Source organism: Oreochromis niloticus, linkage group LG16, assembly GCF_001858045.2.
Source record: "Oreochromis niloticus isolate F11D_XX linkage group LG16, O_niloticus_UMD_NMBU, whole genome shotgun sequence".
In the NCBI taxonomy this organism is placed as follows: domain Eukaryota; kingdom Metazoa; phylum Chordata; class Actinopteri; order Cichliformes; family Cichlidae; genus Oreochromis; species Oreochromis niloticus.
In genome coordinates, this window is record NC_031987.2 from 5,839,821 (window position 1) to 5,865,661 (window position 25,841).

General features: G+C 39.8%; 1 protein-coding gene across 5 annotated transcripts in view; it reads left to right on the forward strand.

Moving 5' to 3' along the window:
- Positions 1-25,841, forward strand: part of gulp1a (GULP PTB domain containing engulfment adaptor 1a) — a 103,509-nt gene that overhangs the window by 26,883 nt on the left and 50,785 nt on the right. Inside the window, exon 2 of one of the 5 annotated variants that reach the window (XM_025903572.1) lies at positions 14,336-14,408. The exons of the other annotated variants lie outside the window; for them this stretch is intronic. Within the exon in view, the coding sequence (XP_025759357.1) occupies positions 14,372-14,408 (37 nt within the window). The 5' untranslated portion in view covers positions 14,336-14,371. The remainder of the gene's footprint in view (positions 1-14,335; positions 14,409-25,841) is intronic. 5 annotated transcript variants of the gene reach the window in all.

Consider the following 25,841-nt stretch of genomic DNA (forward strand, 5'->3'; position numbering starts at 1 on the left):
TGTCACATTTGACAATGTTTTGTGCAGTGGACAATAAAGATAATGAAAACCGATGATTTGCTGTCACAGTGGATCCAACCTATCGTCTAACGCGTTCTTGTCAAAGTCAAAATCAAAACCGAAGCCAGCTGTCAACACATCACAGCCGCTGTGATGTTTACAAAGGTCAGCAGACTGAAAAAGGTCACTTTTCCCAGAATAGATTCAGAGTAAAAGCCACTGCTGCGTTTAACCTCACGCTGAACCAGTAATGTGAGCGTGCTAAAAATGCAGCTTAGCCTCTCTGTGACTCTGTGCAGATTCGACTCACTGAAGAATATTTTCACTTCTCTGACAAGTTTATAGCTCTGAATTGAGCCATTAGAAGACCTGTCTGACTCTTTAAATGAGTATCAACAGATGAGTTTCCATGCTTTGGCTTTCACATTTTCACTGCACAATACTGTAACTGTGAAGACTGTTTTAATGGAGCACGGCTCTTTTTCCCCGTAACGTTATTTTAAGTTGTTTTTTTATTTATTAAAAGCAATAATTCAGAAATCCTTTAGAGAAACAAATGTACAACGTCTCGCTGAGAGTTTGCAGAGGAGAGCTGCAAAGGATTGTCGAGATGAGAGGATTTTCGGGGTGCTAGTGACACAGTCAGGAAACAAGGATGGAGAGAGAGAGGAACCCCTGTGGTGCTCGATTGACAACTGGGCCCCGGGAGACATGTGGGGGAAAAAGATTTTGACTTAAAAAGGCAGTCTAACAGCAGCCTTGAACGAACCATTTTTCAGTCCATTTAGTACAAAATGATGTGTTAACTTACAGGCAGCAGTTTGTATGTGACCGAAAGCAGGAAAGCAAAACTTTTGCTTTGCTAATACGCTCTGTTGGCTTCTTTAGGGAATGCAGAGTCACAGAAAAGCAAAGAAACACAGCCTGGATTTGGCTTTTCTTGTGCTTATTTAAAAAAACTCAATTAAAAAACAAACAGCTACTACTAACAAATTCAGATGTCTTGGAGTAAAAAAAGAGAAATTTAATATTCAGTCTTGCTTTTAGCAAGATGAATGGCACATAATGACCTTAATATACAAGTATACCTAATCAGTGGAGCGTACCAGCAAACAGAAATATATAAAACTAAACACAGCTTCACCAGCTTCTCCCAAACCACAACAACAGTCCTGGAGCACAAGATTAAAGAGGTTTGACTCATTTCTGAAAAGCCTGACACTACCATTGTGGAGCCAGGCCTTTTTAGATAGATAAGTCAAATTTTGTAATCAATTCTATAATTCCCAGGAAGTCAGTGCAGTGATTTAACTCCAGTTTTTGTGTCCTCAGATGGAAGATTTTTCCCTTTCACTCTGGCCATGGCAAACTGAATTAATTAGAGTGATCTGACAGCCTAGGCATGAATGCATGTCCTCGAAGCCATAACAACCAGAATTGTCTCAGCGTGATTCAAAATTTGGCTTGTAGTCATTTGTACAAAGCCGGTATGTTAGCCTGGTAATAAGCCTATTTTTTACATTTTCTGCTCATTTGTCTAGCTTCCAGCTTTGTTGGAGAAAGTTATTGTCCTCTAACCAGTCAACAATACCTTCTGTAACTGTAGAAGTAGCTTTGTGGTGAGTGGGAGAGCAGCTCTGTGTCAGTTTTTATGAATGAAGCAATATGCCAGTGTCAGGGTTATGATTTCAGTGGATTAACTGGACTGATCCGTGCTTGCCTTAATGCACGGCCTCTTTTTCTGGGAAGATATGATACGGAGAGAGAGATCATTTTTCTACCAGCTATCAATAAGGACACTGTACCGCTCTTTGACTTTCTGAAAAACAGGGGATAAAGACTGTGACTCACTTGGAACTCTGACGACAGTCTTTCAATCACAGATGAACTGTTGTTCAGCGTTTGCTGTATACAGCCTTGTTTGGTAGAGTCTCAAGCTTAGTCTCTGTGTGTTTCCAGCCCTTGGATGAATTAAGGGAAGAAAAAAATCTTACTTTTGACTGGTTTGCACTTATTAGAGTATGAGCTGTCACTAAGGATGAGCACTGCGACATGGAGGCTCTAAAGCAGTTGGCTGAGTGTTTAGATGTTGTACACCTGTCATTTAAGAAGGCAATAAATCGAGACATTCTGTTTATTCAAGCTCAGCCTTTATAATCGACATGTAAAATGTATATTGTTTAGTGGAACAATTATAACTACAAAGCGGCCATAAGCAAACGATGAGATTAATAATCAAGAGAAGGTGCGTTTAAAGTGATTTAGTACTTGATGTCACTACTGTACATAGTCCAAGCAAACTGTTAGACCACTGAAAGGCACTGAAAAGTAAACAATGAGCAAAGATTAAAAGAAAAAAGAAACCAATAAAAGTAAAAGTACTATATAAAATAGTGATATACAGTTGGGGAAACAATTGTTCGATCCTCTGCTGAATTTGTAAGTTTGCTAACTTCCAAAGAAATGAAATCACTTTTATATAGTGTGTTTTAATGGATTTTTGGTTAATATTCTGTCACTCTATGGAAATGAAACTACCATTAAAAACTAGAGACTGTGAGTAAATGTATTAATTCAGCAGGAGATCAAATAATTATTTCCCCCACCGTAAATATAAAGACCAGAAATCAATTCTTCTGAGGATACAGTGCATCAGTGGGTTTAAGTTTCCTTAAATGCAACAAAGGAAGCACAAAGTTTAATTTGGATTTGAAAATGGCTGCAGTTATGGAAGGCGTTTCCACTGGTGTGCAGTTAGCTGAAGGTGCTGTCCATCTCATATCTATTTCCTACTTCCAACATGCAGAAAAAGAACTTACCACACCAACAAGACAGCCTTGTTCACATAGAAGTGATTAGGCCTATTATAATTAGTAAAAATAAGTGGACAGATGTCCCACCTCTCACCTTATGACAACTGTGATTGAGTCTGGCGTCGATGAACTCATTTTGGGTTTTTTGTGTAGCTGTCTCACCCGTGTCTTTCCTGTTCTGGAGTTTACAGAGTATTTCACTGACAAACACCCAGCGGTTTAGCAAAAAATGTTGAGGACAGGACATAAACAGGCAATTCTGCAGACACACAATTTCACTAAGCTCTCATTTGAAATCAGTCCAGCAGGCAGAAACACAGTCTTTATGTTTTCTCACAGCCACTCCTTACTTACAAGTTCATTTTAAAGAGTGTCAGTCTAAACAAATGTCTGTGTTCCAAGTGTCAGTTAAACTGTACACAACATGGTATGAAATTACAGTGAAGTAGATTCAGTTTATTATGAATCTAATCATAAGGATAATATCAATTTAATGCAAGGCTGGGAAACAAGTGGCATCCACCTGTCATTGATCGCTGAGTTCATCATCTTTTGGTGTACTACAATTTACCAGTTACTATTTTATTTTATTTCTACTTTTTTTTAATTAGATTTAAACTTATGGATCTTATAATTTTTACTATGCTACTGGTGCATTTCTTTTTGTTGACAAAGTTGACAAAGTGAATATTTTTAATAGTCACTTGCTATATCTTGTGTACACCTTATGGTCATAGAGCCATCAGCCTGTTTAGATATTAACACAGTCACATAGCAACAACTCGGTGCATTTAGTCATGTAGACATGGTCAAGACAGTCTGCTGAAGTTCAAACTAAGCATCAGAATGAGTAAGAAAGGTTATTTGAGTCATAGTTGTCGGTGCCAGACAGGCTTGTCTGAGTATCTCAGAAACTGCTGATCTGCTGGGATTTTCCCACGAAATCATCTCTAGGCTGGTCAAAAAAAGAAAATATCCAGTGAGTGGCAGTTCTCTGGGTGAAAATGCCTTGTTGATGTCAGAGGTCAGAAGAGAATACCAGACTGCTTCATACTGATAGGAAGGCAACAATAACTCAAAAACCACTCATAACATGTAAGGTATGCAGAGGAGCATCTCTCATTGCACAACACATTGAACCTACAAACAAATGTACTACAACAGACGAAAACCAAACCGAGTACCATTCCTGTCAGCTAAGAACAGCAAAGCAGAGCTCACACGGGAGCACAATAATTGGACAACAGACTGGAAAAACTTTGCCTAATGAGTCTTGATTTCTGCTATGACATCTGGGTGTTATGGTCAGAATTTGGCATAAACAACTTGGAAACAAGGATTTATCCTGCCTTGTATCAACAGTTCAGACTGGTGTTTGACCAAAATCTCTGAGAAATGTTTCCAGCACCTTGTTGAATGTGTTCAGTTTTAACAGAAACACAGGACTGAACTGGGTACGCGCAAAGTTTGTTAATAAGGTTTAGTGGTTCTGAATCTCTGTGGTAGTTTATACTTTTTGAATTGCATTGTGCTTCCAACTTAAATGAAATGAGCCATTTAAATATTATTTTGCTTGCTTGCTTGTCAGTGGAAAGATAAGGTTACATACATTATTATGTTGTGGTTTGGCGCTGTATAAATAAATAAACACAACTTTTTAATGAAGACGATGTTATGAAAGGAAAATTATAAACGTTTTGTGTTACTGTCATTAAAAAAGTTGTTAAAATTTAAATTTAAGTTAACAATAATACGCTTGGATTATATAATTACAGGTATTTTCTTCACATTGAAGATAAAGATACTCAATTACCCAGGTGTCAGGCTACCCCCAGCATCACTGACACACATGCGTTACCATTCTTGTTATCCACTTACCTGCCTTTATCAAACAAAAAGCACATTTAAGTACACACTGTTTCTCACACCAGAATGATTTTCGCAGAAAGCATTGTCTTTTGGTTTGACTTGCATAGGTGCTTCTGTGAGTATCAACACAGTGACAATGGTAGAACAGATCTGTTCAGCTTTGACTTTAATGCTCAGCCAGGGGTATTTGTTGTCTCTCAAAAGGCTGAAACCACATGAGGAAAACAGTAGAATTCACTTCCACACTCAGAGGTAAAACAGTTTATTGTACTTGGGTAGGCTGGCTCAGCAGAAGCAGAGATGTGATTCTATATTTACTCCAAATCAGGAAGGTGTTCTGGTAATGTTTTATCAATAATACAAATCCCCTTGTTGCTCTCCATGTCAGCCAACAGTTTCGCTTTGTGCACACTGAGGGGAAGGCTGATTAAGGTTTCTTTGCACGTGTGGAAATACAGTTCAGTCTAGCTTGACTGAGGTTGACAAGGAATATCAGTTAGTACCTTAACTAGGTCAGGTTGTGCATTAAAGCTGCCGTAGGTTCTTTTTATTCTAAAACACACCGAAAGGGATGCAGCTTTTTCTGCAGCAAAGTGTGTGTGTGTGTGTGTGTGTGTGTGTGTGTGTGTGTGTGTGTGTGTGTGTTGTTAGATCTTGTGGGATTCAGTATAATATAATGATAAAAAAACAGTTCCCATCTCTTAAGTACTTCTCCACTTTCAAAAGACTTATTCAGACCTTGTTTTACTCATTATATGCTAAACTCAATTTTCCCCTCCCAGTGGTATTTACACACTGAACATTTTTGCCATCTTTCTGCCAATAATTCACTGGACGATTCAAATCAAACAAATACAAAATCAACACAAACTGCTGTAAACACCATGACGTGAAATAGATGCTAATCAGCATAAAGCTTGAGCTGTGTGATTGAGCTGGAGTGATTGCAAAGCAGGATTTACATCTGCCATTATGTGCGTATACTCCCATGAATGCCTGGGAGCATCCATGTTTAATCTTCATGTGCACATGAATCCATGTAACACTGGCTTCTTCTGGGTAACAATTGGAGTTATGATCTCTGTTGTTGTGAAAAATGGTTCTAATTCTTGTGTTTCCCATGCACTTTCCTTGCTCATCATCTTCTTACAGCAGATCATCTGCTTCCACTGCACTGCACTGAACTTGTTCATATGTATCCCAAATCTTGGGAACGGGATTTAATTGTGCATTTGCTAGCTGTTTTTAAACACTGTGGCATTAACTAAAACTTTCACCATCTGGGGGCAGCATTTCACCAGTGACTGTGTAAGGTATTTTATTTTAAATTTTTTTTGTTTTTTATTTATTTAACACTTATTTCTTCCAAGCTCCAACCCTATTTCTTCAAGAGGATTTTCCTTCCCCATACCAGCCAAGATGTGTTGTTAGTTGACTTGCTACAGTATCTTGTGGTAGAAAGTGGTACTGCATGAAAGTGTGGCTTGGCTCTGTTTTAACTTTAATGTGTATCTCTTCAACCAAATACACTGATGTTTGGACACGAGTGGTTATTTCAGAGTAGTTTAAAATAATTACCTTTAAGGTCGTTTTTTCTACTTGTTAATAATAATGGCTGTTCAAAAGAAGAATAACATGCAACTTTTTTCTATTTCGCGATAGGCAATATAGCCTCAAAATGATCTCAAGAAAATTTGAAATAATGAAATTTCATGATGTCGAAAAAAAGGAATAAGCTGAATGTTTTATTGATGCTCGGAGCTTGCAGGCAGCAGCGTTTATGAGTCAATGAAGGGCATTTTCTGTCCTTCTTTTCCAATACGCTTCTGTCACTGGTGACAGTAACTAATTTAAAGTGTGATTTATATTGAAACAAGGAGCCAGCAGCAGCAGCAATATCCTGCAACAGTAGTGACATCACATTATATCCAGTGACACAACATAAGTCAGTGTATGCACAAAAAGTGCCTAGGTAGTGTTTACTCTTGGAATTTTAAGCAACAGTACAATGGTCCTACTACTATTAAACAGTTTAACACTAACTTAACCCTTTAACTCTTCAGGAGCTGGCACAACATTGTCACATAATAAAACAGAAACATATTTTCCAACTGGGATGTTTTGAGTCAAGCATTTAACCAGCTTCTTAAAGCCCTGCTTTTCCACCATGTTACTTCATCAGTAATTTCCACCCACTGTTTGCTCTTCCAGGCATATGAAATGGAGCTTGTGAGTGCTCCAGTCATGCCCAGTGATGTGCATCTTTTGGGTTGGGTTGCCAGCTGCTAGTATCTCCTCCCTTGGTGTACTGAATGATGTGTTTTTGGCTCAAGTGGGGAAACAAGTTTGTTGTTTTCACCTTTAGCAGGAACAGCTTTCTTGTGTATTGTTGGAGGTTGTTAAAGTAGCTCCCTTTTTTTAAACAATGGCAGTTTAGATACTATATCGTCATCGCATGCTGGCACACTGCTCTCGCGCTCAGACATGCTTGTGCTTGCTTTATTGTTGCATAAACTACAGAAGTAACTGCGACGTGGCTCAGTCAAACAGGGCTCTTTTGAGATTGAAATGTCCAGCCTCAATCTACCACGCTTAAAGCCATCTGTGCCAAAGAAACAGTATCATGACTGACCATGTCCTTTGCCCCTAACTTCCAAACAAGCTGGGATTTGCTAAAAAAAAAATGCTGCTGAGAAAGGCTGATTCTTCTTACAGATTTTCACCAGCTCATTAAATGGCCAGTACCATCAGCTGTTTTCAGTCCTGATAAATATGGCCAGTGGGAGTGTTTCCGCTTTGAAATGGCATTAGTCTCCATTAGGAAGTATCAACCTTCAACTGAGCATGTGAGTCTAAGACCCATCTTTCTAATTTCCCTTGCCTGGTTTTTAACTTTTAACTACTCTTTACTTTTATTGTTTTTTTTTTTAATGGTGTTTAGTTTGGCATTGGTTGGGTTTAGTTAATTACTTGTTTATGGTTTGGAAGAGCTTAAACTAAACCTTTCATACGTAAATCATTTTACAATAACAATTACAACTGGACTTGTTCACATAATCTTTTTTACATGTCTGCATAATCTGCTCTGCTGTGTTTATCATTGATTGGAATTTATGATAAGTCTACTGCATCTGTTCATTGGTAACAGACTGAGGGTGCTAGCAATGTGTCTGATCAAAACATTGATAATGGCTGATGGCCAAATTTTTTGAAGCCAATTTTTTTGTCTATTATGCTTTACCTATAGCATTTGTTTTCATCTCACCTTTGTAATACCAACAAATAAGGGATATTTCATTTCTAATTACTTGTTTTTCTTCTTCTCCTTGGCTCCAGTGTACAGCTGTATCGAGTACCATCTTAGCAAAAACTGGTGACAAAAATTCTGTCCCAGCCAAACTAAATTGTGACCCACTTTCATATAAATAGTATAAACATGAATGACAGTTCCATTACTGGGATTATCAGTGATCTAATCATCAAAGATATAAAAATTAAAACCGTTATTAAGCCAAGATCTCTTTTACAGCATCCCATAAAGCTTCATATGGTATTCTGTATCATTTCATAGTGGTGTTATTTAAAGCACACATACATAATCTTTTCCCGTTGTCATTTAATGCTGTGGGAGCCCTAATGTAGCATGAAGAATGAGCCATTTACAAAGCCTACAAGTCACAGAGTCCCTGTACTGGCTTTTTTCTCAAATGCTTCCAAGAAAGCTGTCGAAAGATGTCTGAAGTTTCTGTGTTTGGGTCAGAACGCTGCAGGTTTCAAGATGTTAATGCCAGCTTGCACATTCTGTACTAAAACCTTGACATCTGCCCAGTGCACGCAGAGTCCTGCGCCTCAGGAAGTGAGATGGGCTAGAGCCCGTCTGGTGCTATCTGGATGTCCTCTGTCTCTTATCTACCACTTCCAGCATGTTTGGTACTGGATCTGTGCTGCTGCTCGCATGATGGTGTTTTGCTATCAGGAAACTTTCGTTATGGAGCCCAGAGGGAGAAAAAAGGGTTCGATATGTTTAGAACAGTTTATTTTTGAAAGAGGATTATTATATGGGTCAGAATGGTAGATGCTACCCCACCATGACCTCAACCATTTAGAAACACACATCCTCCGCAGTTACTTTATCCACTTGTTTTTCTGTCTGGTGGTCAACAACTTCTGGCATATTTTAAAGAAGTTATTGCAAGATTTAATTTGACTTGTTTCATTCCTCCATGGGGCATATTACTCTGACTTGATTAGATGTAATATACTGTGTCAGATTTACTATTACACTAATTGTAATCCTCTTGTGTGATTATACTCGTATGAGTACTTTCTCTTTGTATTCTTTTGGAAGCTTTTTTTTCTCTTAAAGAAGTTGAGCTGGGTTCGTGTCCTGAGCCTCTAAGTCCCTTTGAGTCATGTTTAATATTGGACCATATGAATAAACTTGACTTTACTTGGAATTTCAGATCAAGGCTTGTTTCACAGAGTTTGTTTTTGAGTCCACTTTCTGCCTAGCTGTCAAAACTTGCCTAAGAGGATTAATCCAGCAGACCTCGCTCTTTCATAACAAGTCACCCACCCCTGTCCTTGTGACTTCAAGCCTCTCGCTGTCATCGTATCTTAATTATGATTTTTGGGTGATTGGCTTTCTCCTAATGAAGAGGAGCAGGATAAATTAATTTCATCAGAATGGTGCCGTGATCCTCTGTCATATTCCTGCACGTGCTTTACCAACATGCTCAGACTGAAGCCTGTCATTGTAGGCTTTTTTTTAAAAAACATTTTTTATGCAGGGTACTGAATTGCCTCCTCGGTAGATATCACTTTTAATTTAAATAACTGGACTGTTTACAACCTACATTTAAAGTAAATTTGATGGTAACCGTTACAACCTAAACACCTGTTTCCTTAATAAGATTCCACTCTCTGCTTTGTAAAGCCACATTTCTGAAACATAAACTTAGTGCTTGAGGGGATATGGAAATGACAGGCTGTTTGTTATTCCATTCACCACTGTTATTCAGTATAATACACACCGTGGGAAGCCAGAAAGGTGAGAAAGTATTGCTGAAGAAAATCCATTTTGCATTATTTCTCAGCTGGAGAGGGGATAAATTTGATCATGTCACCTTTGTTTTTGCTGAGATGGAAATGGCAACATGGAGAAGGGAAGGATTAGATTTTAAGAGAGGAGATAGGGGTTGGTTTTTGAGTTTTGAATCTAAGAGAAGACATATCTCTTTTTCGTCTCTGAAACTTTTCCTTATCTAAACTAGTGCAGGTTTTCATTATGAAGTTTTTGTTTTTGTTTCTCTATATGCCAGTAATGGACTTTTGCTGATACACTGTGATAAAACGGTGGACTAGCAGCACCAAGAAATACATAGAGGTTTATAGAGGCAGAACTTCACGTGCCACCAATGTGCATAGATGAGAGGAATAAGTCAAACACTCAAACTCTGCACTTTTAGTGTGAGATCTTTCATGTGACATCAATCCCAGTCATTATGTAACATTATAGACAACTTATCAGATAAAATGACTCTAAAGTATGCTTATCAACTACAAGTATAGTTGTTGGTGTCCTTCTAGGTGGTCATATAGTTTCAGATAATGAAATGCATAAAATGCATAAAATCTATTACTTAAAATATAAATAAATAGACTTTTGCCTGTATATATTATAGTTGGGTGATACCAGTTTATGCCCCAAATATGGTATTACCTGTAACAGTGAAACCACCCACCAAAGACAGACAACTTATCAAGACATCGAATCAATGTTGAGATTTAGTTACAAAGTCAAAAGCTAAAAAAAAGACTTTGCGTTTCACTGAAGGTGCATATGAATAAAATCATATATAATGTATTTCTTTTTAATATATTGAATGTATTTTAATGTATTTTAATGTATTTAATGTATTTCCTTTTGGCTTTATTCTTTTGCTTTACAGTAGAGATGCACCAATTGGAATTTTCTTGTTTTGTAAGTGTAACCTGACAGTACCACTTTTTGCACATTTGGATTTTCTTTGTATATAAAACTGATTGCATATACAAACAAAAAATCTCCTTTTTTTTCAATGCAAAATTTTATTTTCACAATAAATGTAATGATTAAACTTTAGAAACCAGAGTAAGCTACAGGATCTCTCGCTTAAATAATCGAAAATGAAGTGCTCTGCTGCTGATAAGAGGCACAGTTAATTAACTGACAGTGAGCTGCTGTGCACCCACCTTTGCCTGGCATATTTTACCTTACCAAAAAAAAGCAGTTACATCACTTTCCATTATGTTTATAACTTCAACAGATAACAGGACAATAACCCTTTTCTCTTTTTCACTCATCTCTATAGTTTCCCTCGTAACTTCTTTGATCCTTTGCTCATACCGAGGCTTCTGGTTTTTGGCTGCCTCTGTGCTCTGGATAGCTTTATGTTTAGCCACTTTGCTTTTGTTAGCTTACTTTAAAAGTCCAGGTTCTGTCAACATGGGTTCATCACCTGTAGCTCACATTACCTGTGGTGTACCACAAGGTTGGACTTGAAGCCCTTTTTTATTTCCATCCATCTGTTCGCTTCCGCTTATCCTTTTTCAGGGTCGCGGGGGGCGCTGGAGCCTATCCCAGCTGTCATAGGGCGAGAGGCGGGTTACACCCTGGACAGGTCGCCAGTCTGTCGCAGGGCCAACACACAGGGACAGACAACCATTCACGCTCCCATTCACTCGCACATTCACACCTAGTGGCAATTTGGATTATCCAATTAACCTATCCCCACAAGCTGCATGTCTTTGGACGGTGGGAGGGAAGCCGGAGTACCCGGAGCGAACCCACGCAAACACGGGGAAAACATGCAAACTCCACACAGAAAGACCCCGGCCTGATGTTGGAATTGAACTCAGGACCTTGCTGTGCGGCAACAGTGCTAACCACCGTGCCACCGTGCTGCCCTTTTTTATTTTCTATTTATATATACATAGACAATGCAAAGATATATGTACCGCTGAAACATGATAATACTAAAAGCTTAGCTGCTCTTTTTGACTATATGGTCTCAATAGCTGGATAGTGTAAAATTTCCTCTCACTAAATGTGCCGAAATGAGAAATCTTATTGTTCAGTGTTCCAAACTACATTAACTATTTGAAAAGTGTTTTTTTTTTGTTTTTTTTTATCTTGTCTGTGATATGGCTTCTTTATCTTCTCACATATTTACAAATTAAGGTCACAAGTCTAGCAAGAAGGTTGCTCTAACATATTATTAGTGTTGCTCGAGGTCTGACCTCATACAGTACGCTGACTATTGTATCATCTGTATTGCCAGAAATGCCTCACATGCTGACTTTAAAATTGCAAAACCTGTATTTCCATATCCAGCAGTGTATATATCAACAAAATCTCACAGGGGGAAGTCACCTAGCTCAAATTAATGCAACACCTTCCACAGTCTGTGCCCTTTAAATCTATCTCTGAATGTCATTTCCCCACAAATTCCTCAGGCGCTTTTATGATAACTATGCATTACTACAGGCTAACACATAATAGAAAACTTTGGCCCTCATTTATCAAATGTGCAGACAGCACACTTTAATCTCGAGTGTGTCCTTTCTGAAGTGCTAATTTGAACTCTGATATCATGCTGAAAAATGTCACAGTACAGTGATGGTTTGATAGAATCTCCACTTCTGTGATAAGATGTAAAAATAAGATTCACATTAGAAGAAACTTGGGATTGCAGATCTTATAAAGGCAAGGCAGACGTGGCGTTCTACTACTACTAATAATAATGTATACTTTATTGATCCCCGTGGGGAAATTACTTGTTTTTCTCTGCATTTGACCCATTCACTCAGTGAAACAGTGGGCAGCCACTAAGCAGGCGCCCGGGGAGCAGTGAGTAGGGACGGTACCTTGCTCAGGGGTACCTCAGGGTAGCTGTTCAGTGGATTCGAACCCCCGACCTTCCGATCATGGGACCACTCTACCTACTGAGCTATCCCTGCCCCTATGGGCTCAGCTGTCATATGGCTTTTGGTTTGTGAGTGCCACACAAGTGTATCATTGATTTTTCCCTGTTTTTTTTTCAACATTGCATTTTTGAGAGTGATTGATCAGTGTGTTTGTTTGCTTTCTTTAAACCATTAATAAACACTGAAGGCCCACAAATCTCTATAGCTGGCACGGTGCTGTAAATCCAATAGTCTGAATGAATAAAAAATAGTTTAAGGTATTAGACATGAGACCAGGCTCATGGTTTTTGATTACACCATGAGCTAAGTCTGCACCTCATTCATCATGGAACGAACTAATGTAATAACTATGTATGGATATGCAGTTTATGTATTTAAAAAAAAAAAAAAAAATATTTCACCCACTTTTTCTGTTATTTCCTTATGACTGATCGCAATGTTTGTTTGCATTATTATTCGTATTTTTTACACCCCAGGGGTTGCTTATTGCCTTCCACCTACCAATAAATTACTGTGAAGAACCTCTGTATGACTTGGATGATTTCAACACAGTGACAAAAGCAGTCTTAAATGCTTTAGTCTGTAAACTGCTTTTCTTAGATTGTTTTAATAGACAACATTTAGATGGACAACGAAGAAATATATAGATGTCTGCTTAATGTAATCACTGCAGAGTGCAGACGGGGATCATTCATCTTTAAAGGGGTTAGTTTGTTGTGAGTGTATTTTTTTTTTTTTTCTTACTGGCTGTAAAGTTGGCTCAAAACTCAATACTTTGTTTTGCTTAACTCAGATCGGGATTGTTGTAGAAGGCATGAAGTTGGAGATTGTGCTACTTGTAAAGACAAAACTTGCATCAGAGTGCAGTATATGGGTTCAGCCATCATACAGCCAGATCAGTGCAGCATTGATTCTTTTTCTTACCTTTTATTTTTGAGAGTGAGTGATCAATGTGTTTGCCTTCTTTAAACCATTGATAAACCCCAAAGACCAACAAATCTCTACAGCTGGGTCGGGACTATAAATCCAGTAGTCTGAATGTATGAAAATACTTTATAGCATTGGAAATTAGACAAAATTCAGGGTGCTTGATTGCACTGGGAGCTAAATCAGCACCTATAATAACTATGCTTGGACAGACTATGTATGCACTGATTGTATTATTTATATATATTTTTTTTCATATATTACTTTTTCCCTGACTGCTCACAATGGTCTTTTGGACAATCACAGTACATGCATTTTTCTTACTTATCAAGGGTATTGGGAGGATTTGCATTGGATGTGTACAGCCTAAGTTTAAACTTGCCCTTCTTCCTCCATGGACTTGTATTGATGTAGACAGCCACTCATGTCAGCCGCTGGTGCGTGTGTGTGTGTGTTTTGCTTTTCTTTTTCATGTTTAATTGAAAGGGTTGCGTGCTAAGTTGTCAGCTAGATAACTTAAAGAATTGAGGATCACCTGGATACTGGGGAAAAAGTCTTAGATGCAACAAATAAGTACGCTTCAGTCTGTAAATAGTTTTTCCCAAACCGTACTACGTTATTAAATAACAGGTAGGGATTTAAGCAAAGATATGGATTTCTGCTTGATGTAATCAGAGAGTAGACCTGCAGGAATAATCTTTCATCTCTGAAAGCTTGAGTCTTAAGTGGGTTTTTTTCTCATTTCTTTCTACTTACAGATGATGCAGCACTAATGAGCAGCCATCAGCCTTTAGATGAGTGACTCACAACAAAAACACCTGAACATTAACAGTAAGAATCATTATCAGCTATCTTCCGAGCTGTCTGTGAAGTTATATTTATGTGTCGTCATAGTTATACAGCATGCTTCAATCCTCTTCCTTTGAGATCCTGCTAATGCACGTGCTTATTGTTCTGAACAGTGAATATCACTGTGACTGTGGGAGACGGTAGATGGCATATGGTAGCAATCACACCTACAGCTCTGACACATAATTCAGCTGTGTATATTCTCGTCAGGGTTCCGCTGCTTTGTGATAAACGCAGACAGAAGTGAGGCGACAGTTCGATGCCATGTTGTTTATCTTTCTTAAAAAATGTATTTATGCTCACCGGTGACATTTTGATTCTTTTTTTCCTTTAGAAACGCATCTTTCAAATTCATGCAGTGCTGGAAAATATTATAGAATGATGAACACTGTTATGTTGCTGTCCATATATTCTAGGTCAGTGGTTCCCAGGAGTTTTTGAAATCCTCTTATATGCACACCTGTAAGTCACAAAATATATGGACTGATGTCGAAGTAAAATAAGCTGCATTTTTATTGCTGTGCAGATTTGGAAACGACTTAATTGCCTATTGATAATACTTGTTCATGAACTGTCCTGCTTCAGTTTTTGTTTAACTCCAGGTTTAGTCAGCTTAGACTGTGTTTGCATTCCTATCAGCTGCATTTACAGTGACAAATCTCTTCATCTCTCATGCTCAGGCAATGTTTGTGACTGCTGCTCAGTCGGAGAACCTGCCTGCCACAAACTATGTTGGTTTACCGTGACGAGCAGCCGCCGTAAGCTGTCATTACTAATATAAGCTGTAGCTTGTTAGATGTTGTCCAACACACAAGTACCAATTTATTAATTTGTCAACTTTTATTACCCCTGGCCTGATGAACTGTTTATATTAGATCCTCTTGTGTGTTCAAATCATAGACTGTGTATAAAAGTTGGATATATCCACTGTGAAGTCACCTGTTTTTTTTGTTTTTTTTTGAAGACTGAACTATGGCATTATACCTGCTTTCATTTTGTCTTTTGGGAACCAGATTTGACCATATTTGGACAAGAGGGTAGAGTGCTAAATTATCACCTTATTCTAGTATGGGTCCACTTTACACTGATAGATGACAATTAATACTAAGTGACACCTAAATATACCACTTAAATTACACTCCCCGAAAATGGATTCCTTGAAGTGGTTGTTAGTTCCCTACAAGCAGGTCATGTTACTGAACTGCTTTAAAAAAATGATGCTTCCACTACAAACACAGCCAAGGGGTCGAGTTCAATGACTCAGATTAGCTGAGGTGAAGCTTGGCTGCAATTTATTTAATGTGATTCACTAGATGGTTTTTTTTTTTCTTTGTGAGAATACTCGAAGGCAATTCCACAAAAATAAGCCCTCTTCTCAGCGCCTCTGATTGGGTTGTCTTTAGAGGATTAGGGTGAGTCGTAACTCTTTGGGGGATAATAAATGTTCGGAAATTGAACCACACCACCAAGTGTGGTTCAATTTCTTACTCTTAAAACCCCCAAATTACTTTCCAAAATTTACAGAATGCTTTCTAAAACAGATGAATCAATATCACTTCCTATTGCAAAATGGGAAGCGGATTTATCAGTTAACTTAGACCAAAACTTCTGGTCTCAGATTTGCTTAAAAACCTTTCATCTTATTACAAATCCCAGTCTTCAATTAATTCAATACAAAATACTACATAGAGTGCACTATACAGGTCATCGGATGTTCAAGATGGGCTTTACGTCTACCAACAACTGCTCACACTGCCAAACCAATTCACCGGACAATTATATCCACGCTCTTTGGTTCTGTCCACCAGTTCAGAAGTTTTGGCGTGAGATATGTGAAGACTTATCAAAGTCTGGGGTAACCAAGGCCCTGCATGTGTGGGTGATTGTGATGGAGCGGGAAGAGGGAGGCAGCTGGAGATGGGGAGGGAAGGAAGGGAAGGAAGGGAGGGGCAAGTGACCCCTCCCTGGGGCCAGCTCCCTGGGTGTGTCACCAGGGTGCAGAGGAGGCATCCCCCCCCTCTGTCCCCTTCTGGCTGCCTCTGCCTCAATTTTATCTCACAACTTAGACATTCACATTACTCACAGTCTCACAACACATACATATAGGATCTTGGGGGTGGGCACGCAACACAGACTCCAAAATACCATCAGGGTGTACACCTCACCCCTGGCGTCGTTGCCCACCTCTCAATTTTAAATACTCGTAGACATTGAGGGCTAGCAGGAGGGGCTATGCGCTTACCTGCTGCTCTGGCAGGTAGCTCCATGCCCTCCTGGGTTTTAAATGCACCTTAGAACACACATACATCAACACTACATATGAGCGGGTGGAGGGAGGTTTGGAGTGTTCTCACACCCCCGTTCTCTGCGGCCTGCTGGAGCGGGGGGGCTAGGAGGAGGAGTTGGCCGTCCGACTGGGGTCTGGAATGTGGGGCCTCCCTGCTGCTGCGGAGTCGGGGCGGTCTGCTTCTCCCCACCGCAGGGAAAAGGGTAACACCACCTGGGTCTGGGTGCAGTTTCCCCCTCCAGGGGCAAGGGTACCTAGACCCGGTTCTTAGAGTACACTTGGGGAGTGTGATTGTGTGTACAGTGTCTCTTTATGTCTGTCTCCACGTTGGTTGAGTGTGGAGTAATTGCTTATGAGAGCATGAGGGTGGGAATGGATGTTTGTATCTGTGTGTGCCTGTATGTCTGTCTATATGTCAGGTTGGGTATCAGATGCCACCTCTCTGGGGACATCTCAGGCCCTCCAAGGTTTGGAGGCCTATCTCCCCCCACCACTTCCCCTGCCGGTGGCGGACGCCCTCGACATCGGTGTGTTGGTGGTTCTTTGTGTCCGGGGATGGGCATCCAGGTACACACCGGCTCACTCCTTGGTGGCTGCTTGCCGGGGCCTGGAGCCTGGGGCTCGCTCGGGCCACTTCGGGGGTGGGGTGCCCTCGGCCTCTCGGCCTGGGGCTCGGTCACTCAGGCACAGCTGGCTGCCGGCGGAGCTCACGGGCACGTCACTGCAACCCCCCTGGCTTCTGCTCCGCAGCTGCTGAGTGACCCCTCATCTGGGACTCTCCTCAGCTTTTTCTGGGATAGTGGCGCGGCTGCCCCTCTGTTGGTCTTCCTTGGTCTCTTGTGTTCTGGGGGCCTCTGGATGTCTGGAGTTTTGATCTCCTCCATACCTGCTTCACGCCCTGGAGGACGGGGCAGTGGCCCCCCACACCCTCTAGCAGATCATTACATGAAGGAACCTTTTAAAAACAAGCGCGTCCATGCTCACAGGTGTACACATGGGTGATCACACACACAAACTACACCCTTTTTGGCTCCTACCTCAAAGCACACTGTGCGCTGTCGATCTTACGTGCTGCACAATAATGTTTAATATTTAGTATTTACTGTCATATTCCCATAGATCATTGTGACGTTGTTTATTCTATTACTCTCGTTTTCTTCTGCTTTTTTTCTCTTTCCTTTCTCAACAGGTGATCCAGTTGATCGATATATGTATTTTTTGTCTGCTTATTCTGTTGGTTTTTGTTTTTTGCCCTTTTCCCCCGTCCCTCTTCCCCGCTGTTTTTCTTTCCCTCTTTCTTTCTCCCCTTTCTTTCCCCCAGTCAAGTCTGTCCCGTATTCAGCAAGTGAAAATAAAATAAACAATAAAAGGTGAATCAAATAGACCATTACGGCAAGGCTGGGATGGTCCATTTGGTAAAGTAAATCCGTTGGGCATCTTTCTTCGCCTTTAGACAATAATTCTGATGGCAAAAGAGCCAAACGGGACAGGCGCAAAAAAAAAAAAAAAAAAAGATAATAAATGTTCGGTAAAAGCATGAGTGAGTAAAAGTAACAGTAGGGCCAGAACCACTGAGACAGTAACTTCTCCCATTTTGCACAGGGTCTGACTGTAACTGGCGTGCTCACTGACTAATGGTTTGGGATTGACAAATCATTAGCCAATGAGTGTACCAATGGCAGTCCTCCTTTTTGAAACATAGTACCAAGCTTTGTTATTTGTAGACCAGGTCATCAGCTAATTGAAAGGTTGGTGGTTTGATCCCCAGCTGCTCCATCCTGCATGCCTAAGTATCCTTGGGATTTTGCCCTCTGATGCCTTTATTGACGTATGAATGAATAGACAGAAAGCACTTAGGTAGAAAAAGCACTGAAAAAAGTGGTTGTGTGAATAGGTGAATGAGACATGTTGTATAAAGTGCTTTGAGCACTCGAGTAGAGTTGAGAAGCACTACTTGAGAACCAGTCTTTGTTGGAGGAAATCTCCCAAATAGAAGGCTGCCAAAGTAAAACAGAGACACAGTGAGACAATATAATCAATCACATGTACATGGGGTGAACGTCTCTAATGAGAGTCACACCAGTACTCTTCTTTATTGCAGGTTATATAGGCATGTAGGTTACTCAACAGGGCGGAGGCAGTCTCCGCCTGTTCCCAGAATATAGATTACAAATGTATATCTTGCTAAAGAACATAGATTGCTTAACAGACAAATGCATATCTTGCTAAAACGTTCAGTCCATACTATACTAAACATCTGCTTAAGTGGAACTTTCCGTTCCTCTTTACACAGGAACTTGTCTTCACAGGCATATGATAAGCATAGCAAAGCTTCATGTTTATCAGGGTGAATCGTCATTCAGAGTTTACACAATCACAGCATATCATTCAGAGGTTTACACAGTTACAAGCAAAGCATATTTGAATAATAAACAAAATCTTTTCACAGTCTTATTTACCATTTACAAAGTAGAGCCTTTTCTATTCGTTGTAGCGCAAAATGAGTGACCGAGACCATAAACTCATCAAGAAAGTGTTTACAGAGGTGAGGTCAGAAAGCTGCTCTCCCGTACGCTTCTGTAGGACTTGAGATCTTTTTACAACCACAGCTATTCCAATCTGGTGGCCTCCAGATAAAATGCAAATAGAGTTAGAGCTGTTTTACATTTGGAGGCTTTCTTTCTTTTCTTCTTTTTTTAAAATATTCATTTCTATTATCAGTATTCTTCAGTAAAAATCAAAGATGAAATCATGATCCGAAGAAAAAAGCTTTTACAACCAAGCTTTCTTACTCTTTGAGCTAAAAATTCCAAACAAATACTGTGTGCCTTCTTAAATAAAGCTACTTTAGGCTGCTTCCTTATTCCGAAGGGATCACTTCCTGACCCAGCCCCCAAGGGATTTGGATATCCTCCCGAGACCGACCCAGGAATCTTTTGCTTGTTAGGTGAATGTGTAAACCTCTGCAAGGTACTATTTTGGAGACAGTCTGGGCAGATGGGGTCTGATATGCAGACAGTCAGGACATACATGACGATAAAGAGGAAGAAGACATTCTGTAAAGCTGAAGTTTTGATGGGTTTTGGCATTTATTTTTTTAAACCCAGACTTTAGAGTAGCATTCCTCTGTGGCAGCACATTACTTATCAATGAAAGTTGGAAACTTTTTTATTTTAAAAGGGAATCATTCATCTTATAAGAGCAATTTAAGCTTCTGTTGACCTTTTGGTTCACATCGAGTGCTTTGCCTTGTAGGACATTTTGAGTGTTTGTGAGAGTAAACATAATCCTAAAGCTTTCCCTGCTTTCTCATGTAGTCAGTACATTCAGAGCAGTTACTAACAGTAAAATATGGCCTTGTATAAATGACTTTGGCTTGATTTTGTGTTGAAGCAGGAGAATAGAATGTCTTATCATGGAGAAACAGGGGTGTAGATTAGAGGTAAATTATTGAGATAGAGTCAGATCATAAATGAACCACTCAAATCCTTCTTTAAGATTTACGAGTGTGTCACTGCTAATAAAGGAGCGTTTGAGTTCCTGTGAAAAATGCCTGCAATCCAGAGGCAATTGAAAATATAATGACTACCTGCTATTGTGTACTGCATTGCTCAGTATGGGTTTCTGTCCATTCTATTGGTTTCTGTATTTTTTTTCCAAAATGATCGTGCTTTTAAACTTGAATTTTCGCTTTATTTGAAGAGCGTTGGAGGGTCTGAATATTGTGAAACCTGGAGCGATTAAAGGGGAGAAAATGCCAGTGCTGGAAAAAAACAGTGGACATACTTGTCGCTGGCTGGGATGCAGTATAAGCATTAATTCATCATCGCTTTAGATGACGGCTCTAGACAGACCTGTACAGTCTTTATCCAAACACTCTGGAGAAGCTGCCATGCCCCTTCAGATATACAGTGCTTGCTCAGCTGTTTCCTTTCCCCAGGAATTCACATTTACTTTCCAGTCAGAACCAAGGCTCCTCCATCGGAGCTTAAACTAGAGAATCTGCTCCCCTCACCTAAATCACATGTGTGCTATTTTACGAAATGAAACTCTCTTGCATGCATTCAAGGAAGTGAACCAATTGTAGATTGTTCCGGACGGTCTAAAAAAGTTAGAAAATGCACCCACTAATGGGCCTAAAGTTAAAATTCAGTCTGTGGTTTTGGAGGAGTGGTGTGTTACTGTAGAACTATTCTAGCATGGGTTGCCAGATACTGTGTAGAGGTTAAGCACAGGTTTTGGTTTCCCCACAGTCCACATTGTGAACATGAATGTGGCGACAGGCATTTGGGAAGCTGTTCATAAGCTCTTTGACAAGCTGTAGTTTGCCAAAAAAATGTCCTTTGCATTTTATTTTCTTCCACAAACACAATGATGCAAAGTTCTTATGCACGTCAGATGATTTGAAACTCTTTCCCATAACATTATGACATAAACAGTACTAGCTTTGTGGGCACATTATTGAAAATGTCAGGAAATCGTTTCGACCTACTGAGTTGCCAATTTAGATTAAGGTTTGGCGTTGCAGTTAGGATTTTAGGCTGGGAATTCGTGGGAAGTGAAAACTACAGCACTAAAAAAAGCTTTATTGCATTAATGCTGTAATAGGATTCTACTTTGTGAAGTTTTCTTGAGCGTTTACTCCCCTTTGTTTCCCATCAAGTAATTTTTTGTAGACTTCTCTTAATTACATTTTGGTGGCAGGTTGTCTGTATTCTTTCAGATTACATGACTCTGTTTTTATTACAATGTAAGGATTTTGAGTTCATTTTAGGCTGTATGACTATTCAGGATTCAACTCAGAGCTATACATTTTAGTAGCCTTATTCTCTGAAAGGTGAAGGTCTCTGATTCAATTTCTAGGTTCTACATTTAGCAAGTATACAGAGTCTGCATAAATAGCTTTTGGGTTTCATTTTTTAACCTACACAGATGTAGAGTTCATTGTCTGTGGATTGGTTGATTGAATCACAGTGCTTGCTGTGGACCATAGCTTCCCCTGTGTACTGATTTTGATGGTCACTGTAACCTCATATCTATCTCATTCTTGTGAATATAATACCCCAGGAGCATCTGGAGGGAATATAATTACTTTTCACACAAAGTTTCACTTCCATTCATTTTGAAATTGGTACTATCTTGGTAGATGTTCTATATCCCCCAAGACAGTTATGGCCAAATTTATTAATTAGTATAAATTTAAACATATTTTCAGAATTCATTTGCTAATTATGACAAAATTTCAACACAAATGTACAAAAATTATGAAGTGATGACATTTTATAGGCAAGAGGTCAAAGGTAACATGCAACATGATTTGCAAAAATGCAGTACTGGGCAAAAGTCTTCAGCTGCCCCTCATTTCTTTAAACTTTGCTCCCAAAGAGCCAACAGACAGGTACAACAATGAGTTTCTACAACCACCTATAAAACATGGTGGTGGCTGCATTTCAGCCAGTGGTATTGGAGATCTTGTAACAACTGATGGAATTAGAAAATTATCATGAGATTTTGATCTGCAGAACCATCTGGAAAACAGCTGATTGTCACCAGCTTCACTTGATTCCAAATGCACTGCCAATGCAGTAAAAGCATAGTTGGATAGAAAAACACACAGTGGAACATTATCAGTTTTGAACTGGCCTCTCTAGAGCCAAGACCTCGACATTATTGAAGCAGTGCGGGTCCTTTTAACAGAGAACAGAACAAAAAAGCAAAATTATCCAAAGAAGAGCTTTGAATGTCCCTTCAAGGAGCCTGGAAAACTATTCCTGAAGGTTACTTGAAGAAATTCAGTAGAAAAATCAAAAGTCAACATAGTGAATAGTGACTTTCACTTAGAATTGTGCCTGTAACTTGTGGAGATCAGGGAAATATTTTACTGCTATTGTTCATAATCATCATCATTACCATTGCATTAATAACATAATCTACAGCATTGATATTGCATTCAGATGTTTAAACATATTGGCACCCAATTAGCCTTTATTACAGGTGCAGTTATAACCACTTTAAACTGTTGAGTTGAATTTATAATCTTAAATGCTTTTGAATGCTTTTTTATAATCTTAAATGTTTATATGCTGGTTATGTTGGTTTGTATGGGAGAGGCCCAGATTTCAGTGTGTGAAAGACTAGGTTGCAGGCTTACAGGAAGCGCATGCTTTTGCAGAAAGTGAAACTAAGCAGAGGGTGAGTGTAAGTGATTTTGAGGAGCTGTTGGGATGATGCTACTTGAATAACCAGGTTATTCATTATTATCTTTTATTTGTCTATATCCTTCTTAGTAAGCTTTTAGTAGTGGTTCTTGATTAAAACATTTATTCAACATATTACATATATAGTTTCAGTTAGGTTATTACACATATAAGGATGAGCCTCTGTTCTGGTGAAAGGTCAGAAGTGCAACGGGTGAGATGAGAGAGCATTTAAGGTTGAGACACACACACACACACACACACACACTGTAGGTAAACTCATTTTTAGGTGAAAGTTTAATCATATTTTGCTTGCAACTGCAAAATTGTGTCTACATAAGTGACAGTTGTTGTAGGACGTGCTGCTGTTCCAGACGATAAGTGAGCGTCCGGCGGCGACAGGAAGCACCTGGCTTGGAGACGAAGAAAATGTTCTTTTCTAACAGTGTCAAAAGTTGCTAGCAGAACATTTGTGGTTTTGAAACTGATGCATGTGATGACGCAAGAGGGGGCGTCAGAAAACATACCCTGATGTTATAAGACCTTTGCTGTGTAGTTATTGGGCGGAGATCTACAGCTGATGTTTTGCAGTGTACATTTCCTAGGGCTGTGCGATATGACCAAAATCTCATATCCCGATATTAAGACATCTATCGTCCGATAACGATATAAATCACAAAAATGTAACATTTTCTGTAAATTCTGTGAATGTCGGGCAGCTCGACTTGCGTGAAGTGTTTCCAGCTGGGCGTCGTGTACCTGGAGTCGAGTGTTTTAACTGATGCATGAAACGATACATTTTTAGACATAGGTTGTAACGGCCGCCGTTTTCTTTCTGAGTATTTATTACACGGCGTGCTGCGGGGAAAAGCCTGTTCTAACGTTTGAGTCTAAGGTTTATTTTTTAGCACCTGACGGCTCTTTTCTGCTTCTCATCCGTAAATACTCTCCATCTTTCACGTGATTCAGTTTATTTTGAAAAGTCTCAACAGGATCTTGAGCTTTATTGTGAAAGGTTTATGTGGAAAATAAACAAGCGGACACGAGGTGGTTTTACCGTCGTTGTTGCTAACGACAATGCTTAAAAACAAGCGCTTGTCCGTCTGTAATGTGGTTATATTAAATATAAGAGAAAGAGAGAACTTTAGGAAATTAATATAGCCACTACAGTGACCATCAAAATAATGAAAAAATATTGCCGTAAACAGTTTATTTTGCGACACCACGAAACAAATGATAGCGTAAAATGAAACGATAGACGTTTTTATATCGTCATCCGATATATATCGTTATATCGAACAGCCCTAACATCTCCCAACGCGTGTTCATTAAAATCATCGTTTGACTTAACCCGGCCGGATCAGTGTTGTTATTTGGATTCCTCCTGTATCCCTCCTTAATATTTTGAAACCTTAACAAACTCTATTTTTGCCTTATGTTTCAATAAATTGCTGCACGTATTTCCCATTTTCCTAGCAATTTATAAAGCAATGAGGAGTGGCTCAAGACCTTTGCACAGTACTGTACTTTTTATGGTCATTATTGAATGCCAGACTATATTTCACAGTGGCTGGCTGCTGAATTGGTGACAATAATGTTTGGTTATCTGTGGCATATTTTACTAAGTACTCATCCAGGATTCATTATCTGATGCTCAGTTAGTACTCTGTAAGCAGCTTACCATTGACCATAAAGCCAGAGTCACACTGCATTCATGTTTCCGCCTCATATTTTACACGCATTTTTCATGGATGTTCACCGTAAAAGATCTGCCATTTGGAAGGCTTAATAACAAACCCTTCCATGTTTTGTTTATTTGTGGTTTTTTTGTTTTGTTTTTTTCACAAAGACATCTATTAGAGCAAAACATGTCAGACATGAAAGGCAAAAACACACTTCATAGTCTTATTAAATCAATATGTCACTGTAACATCCCCAGTCCTCAAACCCGGCATCATGGACACACAGTACGACATCTGCTAGTTGTGTTTGGGGTTTTTTTGTGTGTGGAGCAGGAGATCCCCACAGAGGGCCCTATTCACTTGCGCAAACACCGCCTGGCACTGCTTTGTCCATCAGATCTGGGGCACCTTTTAAGGTGAAATTGGTTAAGGGGCTGGTGAGCTCTGCAAAGCCAGGCACAAACCGGCAGTAGTAATCCGCCAGCCCCAAGAACCTTACCTCTCTTTGGTCTTTGGATGCGGGCAGGATGCGATGGCCTTTTTTGGTTTTGGTTTTTTCACCTGTGGGTGCATCTTCCTCCTTTCTACCGCACACTTCTTCGTTTTGGCTGTGTGCCTGCCTCAGGAACTCCATGACCGCTGCCACCCACCTAACCGGTCCAGGAGCTCATGGAGCTGGGGCTTGGGCTAAGCATCAAACTATGACACCTCATTCACCTTGCAGTAGTCGACACAGAACCGTGTAGACCCGTCTTTCTTCTCTTCTATTATTCGCATCTTTAACATTTCAGCCAATTCCTTCTGAATAATTTGTGTTTTATGTTCAGGTAACCTATAGGGTTGGAATGGAGCGTCATGTCTGGGCGCATTTTAAAATGGTGCTCTATGAGCTTGGTACCGGCTGGGTCTGTGTGAGATGATTATTACAATGGAGAGAGGTGGGAATGGTGGAATTTGGCACCTCCGGCTCCACCTCTTCTCTTACCTTTACCAGGCTCACCAGAGAAGCAGTTTCAAACTCTCTCCACACTTTGAGGAGGTTGAGGTGAAATATCTGTGTGGCTCCTCCACTGTCTGACTGTACCACTTCATATGACGTCCCCCATTTGCTGGGTGACCATGATGGGCACTTGCCAACTGGCAAGTAATTTTGAGCTAGAGGAAGGGAGTAATACAAGCACTTCATCTCCCTGTGAAATAGCCCCTCTGTTGTACAGGCGTTGCTGACATTCCTGGGCCTGGGGCAGAT